Consider the following 18,764-nt stretch of genomic DNA (forward strand, 5'->3'; position numbering starts at 1 on the left):
TGGGTCCCCATAACTATGGTGGCCCTAAGGGTCAATGGTGGCGTTCTACCTGTTGTTCTTGGACATCTGTGTGTACTCCCTCCCAGTCCTCCTATTGGTGCCAGTGCAGTACTGCTGGCTGTTCAGCTTCAGGCTCAGCTGGTCCAGGGCATCCCTCTGGGCCTCATGGTGGCTCTGCAGCAACTCCACCTGATAACACAACACATCAAAGGACACATTAGGGTCATGTTCATTTGGCAATAATGAGAGGAAAATAGGGATGGACCACCGTGACTATGCCAATAAGAAACGATAATTTTTGTTTTCGGTTTCAGAATGTTTGGAAACATTTTGCTACAGTGTGACTTACTGAATGAGACCTACCACTGCGAAACTAAGGACATTCTGGAAAACAAAGGTTGTTCTGTATATTGTCAGATATTATGTTGATATGAGTGTATAATTCTCAACACAACATTAGTTATTAGCTTTAAACAAACACCTGTTACTGATATAGCAATTGTGATGGATGGTTACTGGAATACGATGTCCTATGCATTAAAGATGATGGACATACTCAAGAGCCCAACAGATTGGCCACTAGACAAACACCCTGTTGTACTGTAGGAATATCAAATCCCACCATACGGCAACATTACCAAAGTGCTTCTGTTAAGATCAGTGATTCTGAGCATCAGACAATCAGAAAGCTGTGCAGGCCTTGCAGTGGATCTGTAATTGCATACAAAATATATGGAGATGAAGCCATTGCTGTGCCAATGAATGACTACCCCACCCTGCTTGGTTTTTCCTCATTCCTCCTTAACACTGTATAAACTGTCTTTGTTTGTGTGCTGTCAAAACCGTTTTGTCTATTTTGCAGATGCCTCTACAAAGGTCAAACAATTCCATGAATGCAAACTGCTTCTCTATCAAAAGCACACTCGATAATAAACAAGTAAATCAACAGATAGATGCATTTGGTTTCTCGTTCTCATTTATTTGTGTGTGTGTGTGTGTGTGTGTGTATTATGAAACCCGCTCTGTTCATTTGGGAAGAATGAAATGAACCTAACTAGGAGCTCCAAGAAAATTAGTGGGCGCAACTGTGGCGGCAAGATCTCCTTCTCCGTCCCCCTCGAAGGAATTTGCTTTCATTTGCCTTCATTTCGGATTCACTCAGCCCGCTCACGGACGCCGTGTCAGGATCCTAATTACCCAATCCCATTGGAGCTGCTTACACACACAATAATGACTAATGCAGACTACAGACAAAAGCAATTTAGCACCAGACACCTTGAATCGGAGGACAGGACAGATAGTGCATGCGGCCGGGGCCCAGAAGAGAGTATCATCCGTGGAATGTATGAGGACTCTCCATGATTTGGTTGCCTTCCCAGTTTGAAGGATCTTGAAGAAGTTTTGTTTTGTCCTTCTCAAACTAACCAGAACTACACTGAGCATAGAAAACATTAAGAACAAGCTCGTTCCGCGACATAGACACGGATTGAAGTGGATTTAACTAGTGACATCAATAAGGGGTCATTGCTTTCACCTGGATTCACCTGGTCAGTCAATGTCATGGAAAGAGCAGGTGTTCTTAATGTTTGGTATACTCAGTGTATAAGGCAATTTGTCCCAATACATTTGGTCCCCTAAAATGGAGGGACTATGTAAAAAAAAAAAAAGTGCTGTGATTTCTAAAAGGTTCACTTGATATTAAATTAAAGCTGACAGTCTGCACTGTATCATTTCAAATCCAAAGTGCTGGAGTACAGAGCCAAAGAAAAACCAAATGTGTCACTGTCCCAATACTTTTGGAGTTCACTCAAACAAATTGGAAAATTATTTTATTTTATACTAATAGAATTGCTCAGAGAAAGAGATTTTGCTTAACAAGTAAATCCTTTTTACTCAAAAAGATAAGGGTCACAATTATTGGAACCCTTGTTATCGATACCTTTCAAAACCTTACCTTGTGAGGATAGATAATGAGGATAATGGCACTGAGTCTTTATCCTCGAAAGGACTTGAATCCCATTGAAAACCAGTGGTTTGAATTGAAAAGGGCAGTCCATAAGTGCAGACAAACAATATCGAGGATCTGGAGAGATTCTGTATGGAGGAATGGTCTAAGATCCCTCCCAAAGTGTCCTCCAATCTCAAAAGACATTTTGGAAAAAGGCTCAGTGCCGTTATCCTCGCAAGGTGAGGCATTGAAAGGTCTTGAAAACATGGGTGCCCATCATTTTTTACCCCTATCGTTTTGAAAATATGTTTTATTACTTGTTGAACAAAATCTCTTTCTCTGTGTCACACCCTGACCATAGTTTACTTTGTATATTTCTATGTTTTGGTTGGTCAGGGTGTGAGCTGAGTGGGCATTCTATGTTTCATGTCTAGTTTGTCTATTTCTATGTCTGGCCTGATATGGTTCTCAATCAGAGGCAGGTGTTAGTCATTGTCTCTGATTGGGAACCATATTTAGGTAGCCTGGGTTTCACTGTGTGTTTGTGGGTGATTGTTCCTGTCTCTGTGTTTTCACCAGATAGGGCTGTTTCGGTTTTCGTTACGTTTCCACGTTTGTTGTTTTTTGTAGTTTTTGTATTGATTCGTGTTTTACGTTTGTTTGATTAAACATGGATCGCAATCTACACGCCGCATTTTGGTCTGACTCTCCTTCACCAAAAGAGAACCGTTACACTCTGAGCAATTTTATTAGCATAAAATTCTATAAAAACAATTTGCATACAATTTAGCTCAGTAGTTGTATTATTTATTTCATAAATAATTAATAAGTATTTTTTGCTCATTATCAAGGGTGCCAATAATTTTGTACCCGACAGAATGCCATAATGATTACATGTACTATAAGCCTATACCATAATGATTACATGTACTATAAGCCTATGCCATAATGATTACATGTACTATAAGCCTATACCATAATGATTACATGTACTATAAGCCTATGCCATAATGATTACATGTACTATAAGCCTATGCCATAATGATTACATGTACTATAAGCCTATGCCATAATGATTACATGTACTATAAGCCTATACCATAATGATTACCTGTACCATAAGCCTATACCATAATGATTACCTGTACCATAAGCCTATACCATAATGATTACCTGTACCATAAGCCTATACCATAATGATTACATGTACTATAAGCCTATACCATAATGATTACATGTACTATAAGCCTATGCCATAATGATTACATGTACTATAAGCCTATGCCATAATGATTACATGTACTATAAGCCTATGCCATAATGATTACATGTACTATAAGCCTATACCATAATGATTACCTGTACCATAAGCCTATACCATAATGATTACCTGTACCATAAGCCTATACCATAATGATTACCTGTACCATAAGCCTATACCATAATGATTACCTGTACCATAAGCCTATACCATAATGATTACCTGTACCATAATCCAGATCTGCCTGAACATTATTTCCTCAGTAACCCAGTAACCCAGGAATCAATGCTCCACAAAAAAACCACATTGATAGTATGAGCAACAATTCCTTCCAGTCTTAAAATGGAGAGGGACGCTTTGTGTTGACATTTCCAACAGTTATGCTAAAGAAAAAGACAATTCACCATTTAGATAGAGAAAGCAAGCATCAACACCGCACATCAACAGTGATTTCCATCAACCTTCTAATGTTACTTATTTTCTGGAAAATAACATCTCTGAGCAGTGATTTGCCAGGACGAATCTCTATAGAGAATAACCCTGTGAACTGCGGACGGTCGGTTGGTTTTGATTTTCTTGCAATCCCTTTCAGCCTGTTTAAACTTCTGCTTATTCAGATATGCAGACATGGGGATTCGGAGTGCTGCATCCTGTATTCTTATTTCAAACAGAATCATTCAAACCTGCGCTGCTCGCACACTCGCTCACTCTGTCAAAACACTCCTCTCCTGCCTTTAAACTGCTAATGTGCAAAGGAATCAATATACATTTTGATCATTTGATGAATACTTACGTCTGTCTCGGGAGACAGAGGGCAGACTCAGATATGAGGATCTGCTGAATCAAGTCATTTTAGGTGTTTTTTGTTTACACGCCAGGGCCAATTTACTATACTGGGCCTCAGAACTACTTTCTAGAGCCAGATATCTCCAGGGGCAACCCCTGCTGCTTCGACTGTCAATCAACCGTACCTCCATCCATCCAAGCAGTCAGAGTTCTATCATCATCATCACCTGTTTCCTCTGCTTTCAGATACTGTTACCTTCACATACTGTTTCAATTATTGGTTCTGCTATAGGCTCTCATTGATCAGACCAGGCAGGAGAGGATAATGATGATGTCATCAATAATGGATATGTGGTGATGTATACAACCGTAGCTCCCGGCACTCACATACTCCCTTTGAAAATATCAATATGGCTGTAATGCAGTATGATTAGGGTGAAACAGTGATGCATATTGTCGACAATACGTATATTTTCACACAGCTTATAGCTCAAAGATGGATAGATAGATACATCCCTTGCTGGTGGTTCTGAAAGTTTCCCTGAACTTTAACATCGAATCGAGTTGACCTTCCCATACGATTGGCATGAATGAAACGAACAAAGAAAGATGCAACAACAGAACTGCTGATTGATTCAACATTTAGTCCATTGAAGATTTAAAGTCCAAGACCAGGCGTGACAGTCACAGTCACAACGACTTTGCTCGTTTGATTTTTATTGTGGTCCTCTGTAGCTCAGTTGGTAGAGCATGGTGCTTGCAACACCAGGAAGTGGGTTCCATTCCTACGTAAAATGCATGCGCGTGTGACTAAGTTGCTTTGGGTGAAAGCATCTGCTAAATAGCATATGTTATATTATTGAGATAGAAGACATTGAACCATATAGGCAAAATTCATACACTTAATGTACTCCTTATGGAAAAGACATCCTGAGTGGATACATACAGGATGAGTAAATTATGAAAGTTCTCATTCACACTAATACCTGTAAAAAAGAAAGATCAAATAGAGTAAAAGGTCAAATAGAGTAAAAGGTCAAATAGAGTAAAAGGTCAAATAGAGTAAAAATGAGATATCCCTCAAAGAGCGATAAAACAAACAGAAATGCCATCTGCAAATACAAGGAGCTAGGAGCTACAAGTTCTGTGATACTGAAGGCAGAGATAAACTTGAGGGAAGAATCACAGACTTACAAGAATGTCCATGGGCTGTTTGGAGGACCAGATGTTTCGAATAAAAACACACCGGCAAATTCATTTGAATCAAAATCATCAAAACAGAATCGTGCAACAACGGCTTTTCCCTTGGTCTTTCTTCTGAGACCCCCCCCCCACAAAATAACTACAAGAGATAGAAAGAAAAAAGGAATTTTGTGGCTGCAATGCAAACAGGATACTGGTCTGATTTGAACCAGCTGGGGAACAATACAAAATGAACGAGGAGAGATACAGTATGTGCCTCTGGTGAACACTACTCGGTATGGGAACGGTAGAGCCGGGGTCTGAGGACGCTTTTTAAACTGTATATTTAGGCAATGTGACATAAAGCTGGGTTGGTTTATTTCTTTATCGTCCTCTCTGAATGCAAGAGGCATCGCGGCGAGATTGAAAACTGTGGGAAGTCACCGCCAACCCCCCGCGACTTGTGTTCAAACACCCACAACATACATTGGCTTGTTTGAAATGTCTCCCATCAGGGCCATCCTGATGTGTTGTGCTGTGCTGAGGCTGTATCAGAAAGGAGCGGACAGATAGATGGAAGGATGGAAGAAGCATGCTCAGAAAATAAATTCAGATGGGAGCTGTGGGGTTGGCAACTCAGGAGTTGTAAACGGCTGAGGATTCCATTAAAGTATCTCATAAATTTACACATACAACAGTGAAGCTTCACCTTCAAAACAACCAACAACCCTTATGGGAATAGGCCACCATTTTGAAATCCTGATCATCAATAGAGGACTGATGTGGAATTCCATGCACTGTCTCCAACTTGTTTTCTGCAACAAAGAAATGACAGGAAAAATATTTTCTTTCACGTTCCCATTTGTTTCCATTTGAAACATGCTGTAGAGGATCATTTTCAAGATTGTGGCTCTCTGAGGAGCCATTGGAAAACATGAAACTCATTTGAAAACTATTACTTTCAAATCACTAGACATAAAGTCTGGATTTAATATGTAGTAGGTCTCCTGGCATGAATCATGAGACTGGCAAAAATAACTATTATCATAAAAGTGTGGTCTGACATGTGCAACTTTCATTCATTCATTCTTTCTTACGTACAGTATATGGGATTCTCACAGCTATAAATAGCAGTATACTGTACTATGATTGCTATGATTGATTCTCCATGTTTCTTTGGGATGAGGGTCACAGTTATTTCCCTCTTCTCGTTTAGTACAATGATTTAACAGAAAGCCTTTGCATTGACTAGTGTCATGGTATCATCAGGATGAGCATACTGGACAGCATGAGAGGGATGAAACGTCTGCATAGATAAAGCAATGGCACAGAGTTGGACTGGCTGACTTATTCAGCATCTCCACCAAAAGGACTTTGACCTTGGCGGTAAAGTCCCAGGGATAAACATACGGGTCACACTACGTACATATGCTCCTGCACCTTTAAGAAATATCTTAGGGGAGTTTGAAAGGTTTAGCTCCTGCAACATTTATCAGGGCGTGAAATTAGCAATTGCTAGGGAGCTAAATTGCTGCTTCTTATTTAATGTTGTTGCTGAAAGGTGACATTTAATCGCTGATCCCTGGCTTCCAAGAAGTCAAAACAGCAACAGAGAGAGACAGACAGACACATCAGTGTGAAGAGGAGAGGAGAACACCAGCAGAACTCACACACACACTGTCCCCCACTATAGATTAGGGAGGTAGGGCTACTATTGATTGTGTGATCATCCTTTTCTATCTAATACACAGTCAGACTACTGACTGTCTATCTAATACACAGTCAGACTACTGACTGTCTATCTAATACACAGTCAGACTACTGCCCGTGTATCTAATATGGTTCTGGTTTGCACTACAAGACTATGTAGCACCCGAACAGGCATGTGAGCGAATACATCGAGATGCATATATACGGAAGTCATCACACAGTCAAGAAAAGTTTGTCTATTTTAGGCATATCTTAACAGTATTAATATGAGACAATGAAAACAGCGTATGTCTGTGAGAAACAGCATTAATGATTGAACCAGTAACAACACGGCCATATAGTGTATTAGACAGCACTCAAATATGTGTTTGTCCCTGGCGCTCATACACATAAATCTTTTGTCCTATCTTTCAAAACAACAGAAATCACAAATCCTTCACAGGCTCAGTACACCTCCCTAGCAGCCCATCTGAGATCAATTCCACGCCGCTTTTCAACATGGAGAGGAGAGGCGGCACAGCGGCATCCGGCAAACAGCTCAGATGAAGATATTTCTAAAACAGAGCCAAGCGCTTCAGGCAGGTGTTACACTGAGAATGCATTAATATAGGTAATTAACATTAGCCACCATTTTAATTAACATGCAAACTAATTAGGAAATAATTAAGTAACATAAAAAATCTGATCTTAATTCTAAATCGGTGAAAAGCTGGTATCAGAGCTAGCTGCTCGACAACATGCCTTGCTTTGAGTTCGGGGAGCTAAAACGAATGTTTTTGGGGTGTTGTTGGATGAAAGGAGTGAAGGTTTTCAAAGTGAATTGTAGAGGAAAATAAATAAGTCAACAGGCGCAGGATCAAGCCTTGATATCAGAGTTGGCGTAATGTTCACGTTTGCCTCTCCCTGAGACCCAGTGGTGGGCAGATTGCAGTATAACATCAGTGCCAACGCATGGAGAGAGATAGAACAAGCATGGTAGGAGCCTGGGCAGGTTCTGTAACAAAACCCTACCTGAATCACACACTGTCTGTCTGCCTGACTTTCTGTCAGCCTGCCTGCCAGCCTGTCTGCCTGTCTCTGACTCATATTGTAGCAGCAAGTCAGTCATTACAACGTGCCATCATACTACAGAGACATCTAGTAAACACCTACATTTCATAGCCCTTGACTAGATTCTAGTCAAGAGCTACACATCGAATATATCTGATAAATCAAAAGATGATCCTACTTCAGTAGTTATTTGATGAAAAAAGGCTAATATATCGTGGCTCCTTCCACAAACAGCACACCTCTTAGCCATTGACAACAAAGGGGAGAAAAGAGAGAGGCAGAAACAAACCGTGGAGCAACTGCTTTTAAACGCTCTTCTTGGCAATCACAGGAAAGAAATTGATTCCAGCAATAAGACAAAGAAAGCAATTGTAAAGATTGATACATAAAGCTGGAACATAATGCACAAGGCCAAGTTTACTATTTCGTTAACAGTAGGACAAAACTCCAGAACGATTCACAATGACAAATGCCCAGGACCATTATATGCACATTCCAGGTAAGTGCTTGGGGCCAAGTTAGATTCGATTTCTCTGCTTCATTGTATCTCTATTCCTTATTTGTTGTATTTGTTCCAGATGGGGGACGGTGGTGCTGGGTTGAAGTTGCGGTGCTATAGTAGTGGTTGTGGTGAGGTAGTATTCCTCATTCCTTTAGCTCTGGACATCCTTGTTTCCTTATACGAAATATCCACCAGAATACAGTCAATGTGCAATATTACACACAGTCTAAACCTATGATGATTCAGAAAAATCTCTACCAGGGATCCCTATTCACCATAGGCTAAAACCCAACCCATCAGAGACGGCTCTAGAATGAATGGTGTATCTATTTATGTTGGATGTCTTATTCAGCTAGTAGGTTAGCTTTGGCTAAATATCGCACGTCTAACCATGTTGATAGCTCTTCACTATAAGGATAATCAAGTTCAACCATCTCTCTCTCTCTCTCTCCATTTTAAGAAGTGAAAGGTAAAATATAGCAGCCTAGAAACTCATATTTACTGTACCGCCCCTGCTATTCCCAGAGTGTAATCTCATAATAACAGAGTTTAAACCATTGGATCTGATAACCTTGATTTTCATAAGACGCCTTATCAACAGCGTATGGGTGTGTGTGTGTGTGTGTGTGTGTGTGTGTGTGTGTGTGTGTGTGTGTGTGTGTGTACTGTGTGCATGAATGGGTTCCTGCATACTTGTGTGTGTCTGCCTGCCTGTATCTGAACTCTGAGGGGGGAGAGGAGCTGTAGCTAGATCCTTGTTAAATCCTCCTCCTCAGCAGAGCACCGGGCCAGCCAAGCCAGAGCCAACAGGACGTTCAGGGGTTAACCTGCCAGGAGAATCTCAACCTGCCAATTGACAGCAGCTAAACGGCCCTGACACTAGGCTGCTGTGCTCATTCCAGCCAGTAAGCCACCTTCAAAGTTGCTGTCAGGTAAATGACCTTGTATTTCATTAACTGATAATTAAATGGATTTATTCCACTAACGGTTTTAATTAAAATGCTAGAAATATTGATTACCTCTATCATCTCTACTCTCCCCAGATGAAAAAAAGGTTTTAGAACTGTTTATTTAGAGAGGGGGTAGAGAATTAAATTAGATTGAATCTCTAACAGACTCTAAATAAGGCTTCTTACTTTTCTGCTGCCCCATGCAGAAAAAAACCCCTGTTTAATATTTGGGATGTTTGATTAATTATTTTGCGATCCATTTCTGCTTACCTTGATATTTAATTAAAATATCATTTTAAAACATAATTAAGTCGGCCGGTTTAATCCGTGGGGCAGGAGAGTAGCGGAGTTCTATCAAAACTGAAAGCTGCAAACGCAATGGATGAATGTTCAGTGTTGCTGCTATCTTTATGTTGTTCCAAAGGTACAGTTACCATAGTCAGGATGGGGGAAATGGAATGACTTCCATGCAGCTGATGTTGGGCAGTGGCTCGGAACCGTGCTATTCTTCTAATGCATATTGTCTGTTGTGCCAAAGCACAGTGTCATCAGACCTGTGTGATGCTGCAGATACCGTAGCAGCGTGGGGCCAGACGCAGGCCTACTGATGGACAAACTAATTATGCATGAAATCAAATATGATTTAGAAGTGAATTCATATGAGAAACCCCGATAGATAGTCCACATGGGCCCTCTCAGCAGGCTCTGCTCTGCTCTGGTCGGGAGTGGGGATGTGGATAAGAATGGTTGAAAATAATATAAAGACAGTGTGTGTGTGTGTGTGTGTGTGTGTGTGTGTGTGTGTGTGTGTGTGTGTGTGTGTGTGTGTGTGTGTGTGTGTGTGTGTGTGTGTGTGTGTAGTCGGGGGGTGGTTTAGAAATAGACATGAAGTTTGGTTGGAAGTATTTGTTATTTAATGTGATGTGGGGTAATCATCTTTAAAGGTGGTCGAAGTAGATCACTGAATAAGCACTGACAATAGAAAAATCTAATTAGCCAACCAATTGAATCCCCTCACAGATCCATCATCCTGCAGTCTCTCCAAAACAAGAGAATTAGATCAGTCATACTCATTTATTTACATCATGGGTGGTAGGAAAGAAAACTTAACACTGGAGGAAATTAGAGGTAATTATGGGGCATTTTGTATAATTCAGAGCCATTAAGTGTAATTTGACAGCGACTATGTCAGAAGCGAAGACTGGAGAGCTACTACTGCCTGTTGTGGAGAGAATCACAGGTTCCTCTCTTTGCTGTTGTTTGGGAAAGCAAAGCATCACATAAATAGGGATTTAAGATTCAGAACAACTCGTGGGCAGAATAAACACATGTACCACCAGAGAGATTTCAACTCAAAGAGAAATGAGGGAGGACCAACCAAACACCATAGAACCAACATACAAAGCCAACATTGACTCAAATAGAACAGCACAACAGGTATTTTTCTTTTCAATAGAGACAATCATACATAATACATGTTCCAAATATATGTTGGGCTTTTTAACCAACACAAAGACTCACTATAAGTAATAGGTCTCAATCATCATATTGACCAATGAGCATATGTAATGAATTGGACTGTCCTTTAGTAACTCACTCTAGTCCAGGTGGACTACTAACAAGATTGGCCCATTTCTAAAGTTAAGCAATCTATCATTGGACCTGCCTGGAGTGCCAGCTGGGCGGGGTTTACACTTTTGGTACTATTCCATTGGTTCCATTGTGTCAGGCAAGCTCAATCAAGTGCAGCTAAAATATCTGAAAGAAAACCAACACAATTTGAACCCAGGTCTGGATCTAAGAAGCACAGTCAAAGGAGATGATGTACTGTAGCAATGGTCCAAACATCACAGAACAGAGCACTACGCAGTCCTCCTGATTCTCCACAGCCACTAGACGTGGGAATCAAACATTCCTCCTCTCCTAACATAGAGCCCATTTATTCTGCTTCTCCTTCCAAAGTAATCTCTTCTCTTTGCTTTACTAACAGTGGTGTTCAAGGACACCCTTCTACTTATTTCCAATATCAAAGCTGGAACATAAATCAAAAGTAATCCGGGAGACAAGCCATTCTGTTTGTACAATAATTCTTAGCATTTCAGCTGTGTTGACAATGCCAATAATGCTTTTCCACCAGCCGAGGAGGAGATGGAGGAAACAGAGGGAATTCAGGGCTGAATCCTTTAAATAACATTTGAACCCGGAGGAATTTATAAACTTTCTAAAGGAATAAACCCCAAAACAATAGTACTCACACAGGTGAAGATCAGCCTAGAAACTGGCTACATTTTCTGCCAGCTCTCATGCAGAGTTTGTAGCTAGTGACTTGCCACTGCAATACCATAGTAACGTATACGATATCATAATAATATAGTAATATGATATCATTTTACTTCAGGATGCTTGTCACAGGTGGATTTTGTCATGGGGATTTACACACACACACACGCACACACACACACACACACAGCACACACACACACACACACACGCACACACAGTGTGTTGCCTGCTTGTTCCCTGCTGGTGTCTACATTAAAACGATTCAAGCACAAACAAAGAGGCGTCTAATCACCATGGCCAGGTTTGTGACAATAATAACATTTTACTACTCAGAGCATCTGTCAAAGCTCGCTATAAAACCAAAGGAGAAATCATTATGGATCATCAAAGAGCTAAAACGCAGTGGCAGACTATTTCTTTCCGTGTCTATCTACTGTATTGTAAAGTACATATAGAATACATGAATTCCGAATACAGAAGATAGGTCTCATTGGATGTCATTTATCTTTCCTCTGAGGAACAGAACGTCACTTCATGACTGAGTCCTTTCCCCTTTTGTGTATCTGTGTGCATTGCTTTTCAGGTATGGCAGCTATCTTTCCTTCGGCGCTTTGGCCAGATTTCGGGGAGGACAGAACCAGAGGACAGACATTAGAATTTTACAACACTCCAAGGAGGAAGTAGGGAGAAGTAGGGAGGGAGAGGTAGAGAGGGAGAGACAGAATGAGAGAGAGAGAGAGAGAGAGAGAGAGAGAGAGAGAGAGAGAGAGAGAGAGAGAGAAAGAGAGAGAGAGAGAGAGAGAGAGAGAGAGAGAGAGGGAGAGAGAGAGAGAGAAGAGGGAGAAGGGAAGATAAAAGAGAGAGAGAGAGAAAGAGAGAGAGGGAGAGAGGGAGAGGGAGAGAGAAAGAGAGGAGAGACAGAGGGAGAGAGAGAGAAGAGAGAGAGAGAAAGGAAGATAAAGAGAGAGAGAGAGAACGTGAGAGAGAGAGTGAGAGAAGGAGAGAGAGAGAGAGAAAGGAAGATAAGGAGAGAGAGAGAGAGAGAGAGAGAGAGAGAGAGAGAAAGAGAGAGAGAGGGAGAGAGAGAGGGAGAAAGGAAGACAAAGGAGAGAGAGAGAAAGTGAGAGAGAGGGAGAGAGAGAGAGAGGGAGAGGGAAAGAGAGGAGAGAGAGAGGGAGAGAGAAAGAGAGGAGGGAGAGAGAGAAAGGAAGATAAGGAGAGAGAGAGAGAAAGTGAGAGAGAGTGAGAGAAGGAGAGAGAGAGAGAGAGAGAGAGAGAGAGAGAGAGAAAGGAAGATAAGGAGAGAGAGAGAGAAAGTGAGAGAGAGAGTGAGAGAGGGGGGGGTAAAGGATCCATCTGAAGCGCATCTGACATTCATTGAGGACTGACAGAGGGAGGGAGGGAGTGATGGCTGATGGGACATGTTTTTGTCTTTCACCTGTGAGGCATGTTAAATCATCACAGGGATAAGGTAATTCCACCTCCCATATTTCATAACACTGCCGACAGTTTTATGTTGACCAGATTGGCTATAAGCACTCCTGATTAGAATATTTTTTGGAACATTCACCTGAGAATGAACATCAGGTAGGTACATACAGGGAGGGAGGACTTGATCTTGAAAGTTGTGACTGAGGCTGGGGTGGGGCTGATGGAATGCTTTAGTGATGTTTCCGCTATCTGTTTGATTGAATGACATAGACATCTTTTGTCATGTTTTACAGCAGCTGCATAATGTGCCTCTTTTAACTCACTGGCTCCATTATGTTTTTGAAGGCCATTTTATTTATTCCTGAACCTGCTTCGTCATTTTCCCAATTGCTAATCCACTGCATGGTGTGGTCCAGTGACTCTCTACACTGTATCTGTAACAATTCCCTATATTAATAATACAGTATAGCAGTTGATGCTTCTCTGATGCCTATGCTTCCACTGAAGCCTTGTTAAATATTCATTGACAATTATTCCACACTGACGTAAGGGTAATTGCTGGGTCCTGAGAAAGAGGAGGGAATGAGGAATGGAGGGAGGAAGAAGAAAAGAAGGAGCCGTGCCGTTATTACCACACACTACTTCTTCAGGAGGAGGCTTACACTTCAGCTGGACCACACGTGCAGTGCTGCATCGCCATCAGCTTTGTGTCAATGTGACGTTCTACCTGAAATACCAGAAACCAGCCAAAAATCGACTTTATTTCTCACGATTTGAATACACAAGATAGAATTCATGCGCGGTTCTTGAGCTTGGATGCTGCCATTGGACACAAAGCAACGTGGGCAGTATAGCAGCGTCTATTGATTTCAAAGGAAGCATTCCCTCAATGGCTGATGGCAAGGCCGGATGCCCGATGGCTGTAGTGTAGAAGGGCCGTTAGTGTACGCCCCAAATGGCACCCTATTCCTTGATCCCAGGTCAAAAGTAGTGCACTACATAGGGAATAGGGTGCCATTTGGGATATAATCTTAGCAAATAGCCCCAGGATCCAATGCAATCAGCTCCTTCACCCCCTCCCTTCCCACAGTCCAATCAGATGTTTAGCTCAACCATTTCATTTTTGATTAGAACAAAACATGAAATATTAAAAAGATAGTTAACGGTCACCATACTGTACAGCGAGATACTGTGGGTCTGCTCTGACTTTTAGAAGAGGGATTATGCACTCGCGCTCTACCAGAGAACGGGCAGGGCTTTCTTGAGAATACAGAAATCCCTGTCTGTGAATAATATTGTCACTGTTGGATTACAGTTGGATGAGAGTCATCTGAGGAAGCCCTATGTTAGGAGAGGAACAAACAACACCGTAAGCCAAAACTCCTTCTGTGTCTCTGTCGACTGTGTAACATATTGTTTGAAGAGTTAACACTGTTTACTATTTGGTAATATACCCCCGTTCGTATGAATCTAGATATCAACACATAGATGAGTTAAGAGCATTCTATTTTAAGAATTCTTTCTCAGAACATTCTCATTGAAGCACTTCATTTGCCATTCATTGTACAAGGACAGCAACCACAGTTGAGACCAGTTGAGTTTGCACTGTGTTTTAACTTAAGTTAGCACTGCTGTACTACTCAGGCAACACATTATAAAGCAATCATTTTTCTCTAACGCCGAAGCTGCATGAGCTCTTCACTTCAAGCAATATCAAGAGCCTAGCCGTCACACTGTGTTCATATATCCCCATCCATGCCTATCAGATTGGACCTGATTGTATTTAGTTTGATAGAATTCATTAGGCATTAGCAGCCCTGACATGTGGACACCCAGCAAACCACAAAGGGAATCAAACTAATAGGCTCCAATAGAGCTCCGCATTTTCGGCACAAAAAAAAATCTCACTCTGATTCTAATAATTACAGCCTGAAGTGCCTCCTCGTTGCTTTTATTTGCAAGCAAGTTGGGTAATCTTTGATCCGATTGCCAAGTGTCGAAGACAGAATACAAATGAAAAAAAGAATAAAATCTGTTTTTGTTTTTCTAGCGGACTTCAGCTGCACACAATAACACAGCCAGGGGATAGAAGATTGAAGAAAAGTAATGAAGTCGCGCAAAAGCACTCGGACGGGGTCATTGGTTGCGTCTGAAATGGCAGCCTATTCCTTATATGGTAGTGCACTACATTTGACAAGGGCCCCATAAGGTGCCATCAAAGATGCAGCCACACAGTGGATGCTGAGCAGCGAAGTTCGGATTGTTGCTTCATTCACATTTAGAAGCAGAATGAATGGGAAATCATTTGTTCATAAGAAGGTGTTTAAATTGTACTATATTTAGAGTAATGTTCATTTCTGAAATAGACAACTAGGCTACACAATGAAACCAGAGGAAGAAGGGCAGGGGCTAGTACATCTTCATTCACCATCTCAATAAACAGACTGTACAGAGCTGCAACAGTAGCTTTGACTACAACACAACGCCCTACTATAAACGTTTCACCTATGCTAGTTTTTTTTTGTAAAAGCCACGGATCCTTTTCAAACGCTGGGACGTGACAGCAGGCTTTACTGCATATTAAATTCTATCATCCTTGTAATTAAATATTTGATAAATGCCTGTAAAAAAAAATAGCACCATTAACTTTTTGGGGAGAAATTTCAATTGTCTTTGGGCAAAAGTCACTTAGAGGTGTGATATTTTAGCACACTTTGTACATTCCGTTTAGAGTACCTTTTCATGCTAGTACTGCCAGAGAGACCCTGGCATATTTTCATTATTTCTTATTTGGATATCTGATTATTTGCATTTCTCATTTAAAAGACAGAAACACTTTAGAGAGGTAGATAGCAGTTATTTAGGAGTTTGATATAGTTGAACTAATTTGAGAATTTATGTGAACGTGTCCCTAGATAAAGGGATGTAGATATGAATTCCAGGACAGCAGCCTCTATTTTATCTCTACGAATGTGGCAGCAATTGCAGAGGGCTTCAGAAAGAATTGACTTGTTCCACATGTTGTTGTGTTACAGCCTGAATTTAAAATGAAAAAATGTAGATCATGGCCTTCACACAGTATCCCATTATGTCAAAGTGGAATCATGTTTTTTGAAATATTCAAAAAATGCCATGAAAATGAAAAGCTGAAATGTCAATAAGTATTCAACCCCTTAGTTATGGCAAGCCTAAATACGTTCAGGAGTAACAAGATCTCTGTAGTCCACATACAATTATGTGTAAGGTCCCTCAGTCGAGCAGTGAATTACAAACATACATTTAACCACAAAGACCAGGGAGGTTTTTCAATGCCTCACAAAGAAGGGAACTTATTGGTTGAAAAAAAAGAAAAGCAGACAATGAATATCCCTTTGAACATGATGAAGCTATTAATTACAGGTTGGATGGTGTATCAATACACCCAGTCACTACAAATATACAGGTGTCCTTCCTAACTCAGTTGCTGGAGAGGAAGGAAACCGCTCAGGGATTTCACCATGAGGCCAAAGGTGACTAAAACAGTTCAAATCCAATCAAATTTTATTGGTCACATACACATGATTAGCAGATGTTATTGTGGGTGTAGCGAAATAATTGTGCTTCTAGCTCTGACAGTGCAGTAATATCTAACAAGTTATATCTAACAAAATTACACAACATATACCCAACACACGAATCTAGGTAGGAATGAGTTAATACTATATACATACGGACGAGCGATGCCAGAGCGGAATGGACTAAGACACAGTAGAATAGTATAGAAAACAGTATATACATTTGAGATGAGTAATGCAAGATATGTAAACATTATTAAGTGCATTATTAAGTTAATGAGATACCGTAGAAAAGTATAGAAAAAGTATATACATATGAGATGAGTAATGCCAAATATGTAAACATTCAGTGATTAAGATACCGTAGAATAGCATAGCATACACATGAGATGAGTAATGCCAGATAAATGGCCAGTGATTTCTAGTCTATGCCTAAAGGCAGCAGCTAGTGATGGCTGTTTAACAGTCTGATGGCGAGATAGAAGCTGTTTTTCAGGCTCTCGGTCACATCTTTGATGCACCTGTACTGACCTCGCCTTATGGATGATAGTGGGGTGAATAGGCAGGGCCTTGGTGGTTGATGTCCTTGATGATCTTTTTGGACATCCTGTGACATTGGGTGCTGTAGGTGTCCTGGAGGGCGGGTAGTTTGCCCCCAGTAATGCGTTGGGCTGACTGCACCACCCTCTGGAGAGCCTTGTGGTTGTGGGCGGTGCAGTTGCCGTACCATGCAGCCTGACAGGATGCTTTCAATTGTGCATCTGTAAAAGTTTGTGAGGATTTTAGGTGACAAGCCACATTTCTTTAGCCTCTTGAGGTTGAAAAGGCACTGTTGCACCTACTTCACCACACTGTCTGTGTGGGGGGTCCATTTCAGTTTGTCAGCGATGTGTACGCCAAGGAATTTGAAGCTTTCCACCTTACTTACGTAAATGAGATATTTCTGTATTTAATTTGCAATACATTTGTAAAGACGTCTAAAAACCTGTTTTCACTTTGTCATTATGGGATATTGTGAGTAGATGGGTAAAACTAAACATATTTAATCAATTTTGAATTCAGGTTGTAAGAGAACAAAATGTGGAACAAGTCAGGGGTATGAATACTTTCTGAGTGCAGTGCACATGTCAAGAGAGGAGTCTAATAATTTGATACATTATTATAGATTATTAATAACCAAAGCAATCCATACTCAATGTAGAAACACAGTTGCTGGTTTAAACCAGTCAAAAGAGAGCATGTGAATTCTCAACTATAAGGGGCATGAAACGACAGTTTCCTGACACTTGTTTCAGAATGCATATTTAGATTTATTTCACAAAACAGTGATTGTCATATTCAAAATAACTTATCTCCACAATAAAAGGCTTGGCAAAACTCACCAACGCACTATAAACTATTCTACAAAGTCAAAATAGTCATACCTAATGGAAAAGTTACAGCCTCACCTTCCAACACAAACTAAGTCATAAAGCCGGGTGAACTCTGAACATCTACCCATAATTCCCGGCTGATGAAGAAGGGGCTGATGGGAGCCAGGCAGCAGTCCGCCCAGACTAAAAAGTCTCCCCGGAAATGTCCCTGTCCTGCTTTAAAGTGACACTCCACTCCCTTTAATGACATTTTCACCAGGCAGTAATAACCCGGGGTCAGTTCTAAGCGTGCTGTACCTTGATATACCTAAGACCCACTCCATATGCAGCATGGTGGTGTGGCATATCACTGGTGTGGCATGGCCCTTAACATATGCCCAGTGAGCAGAATGGGGGATGATGATGACAACGGTGGGCCCTCCTCCCCTCCTGTTATTCTCCCTCCCACCACCCTCCCCCTGCCACCTCTCATCCTCATGCCCCCCTCCATGTCCCTCCCCCGCTGCGCTGCAGTCAGCCAGGCTGGCTGGTTGAAATTGGGGCCTCGGGGCAGACAAGCTGTCTGGGAGCAGCGGCAGATAAGGCCCCATTGATTTTACATACATACATACATAGACACACAGGCAGGCCAGCATAAGTATATGCCACTGACACCTGGCAGGGCTCAGATGACCTGAATAATCCCACTCTGAGGAGCTAGATATTCTATCACTTGGGGCGACGGAGGCAGGAGT

General features: G+C 41.2%; 1 protein-coding gene across 4 annotated transcripts in view; it reads right to left on the bottom strand.

Annotated features, from left to right (window-relative positions):
* LOC112244937 (A-kinase anchor protein 6-like) overlaps positions 1–18,764 on the bottom strand; it is a 176,472-nt gene that overhangs the window by 83,700 nt on the left and 74,008 nt on the right. For all 4 annotated transcript variants that reach the window (XM_042329930.1, XM_042329929.1, XM_042329927.1 and 1 more), the window contains exon 8: positions 50–189. In XM_042329930.1, coding sequence (XP_042185864.1) covers positions 50–189 — 140 coding nt within the window. The remainder of the gene's footprint in view (positions 1–49; positions 190–18,764) is intronic.

Source organism: Oncorhynchus tshawytscha, linkage group LG11, assembly GCF_018296145.1.
Source record: "Oncorhynchus tshawytscha isolate Ot180627B linkage group LG11, Otsh_v2.0, whole genome shotgun sequence".
NCBI classification, from domain to species: Eukaryota; Metazoa; Chordata; class Actinopteri; order Salmoniformes; family Salmonidae; genus Oncorhynchus; species Oncorhynchus tshawytscha.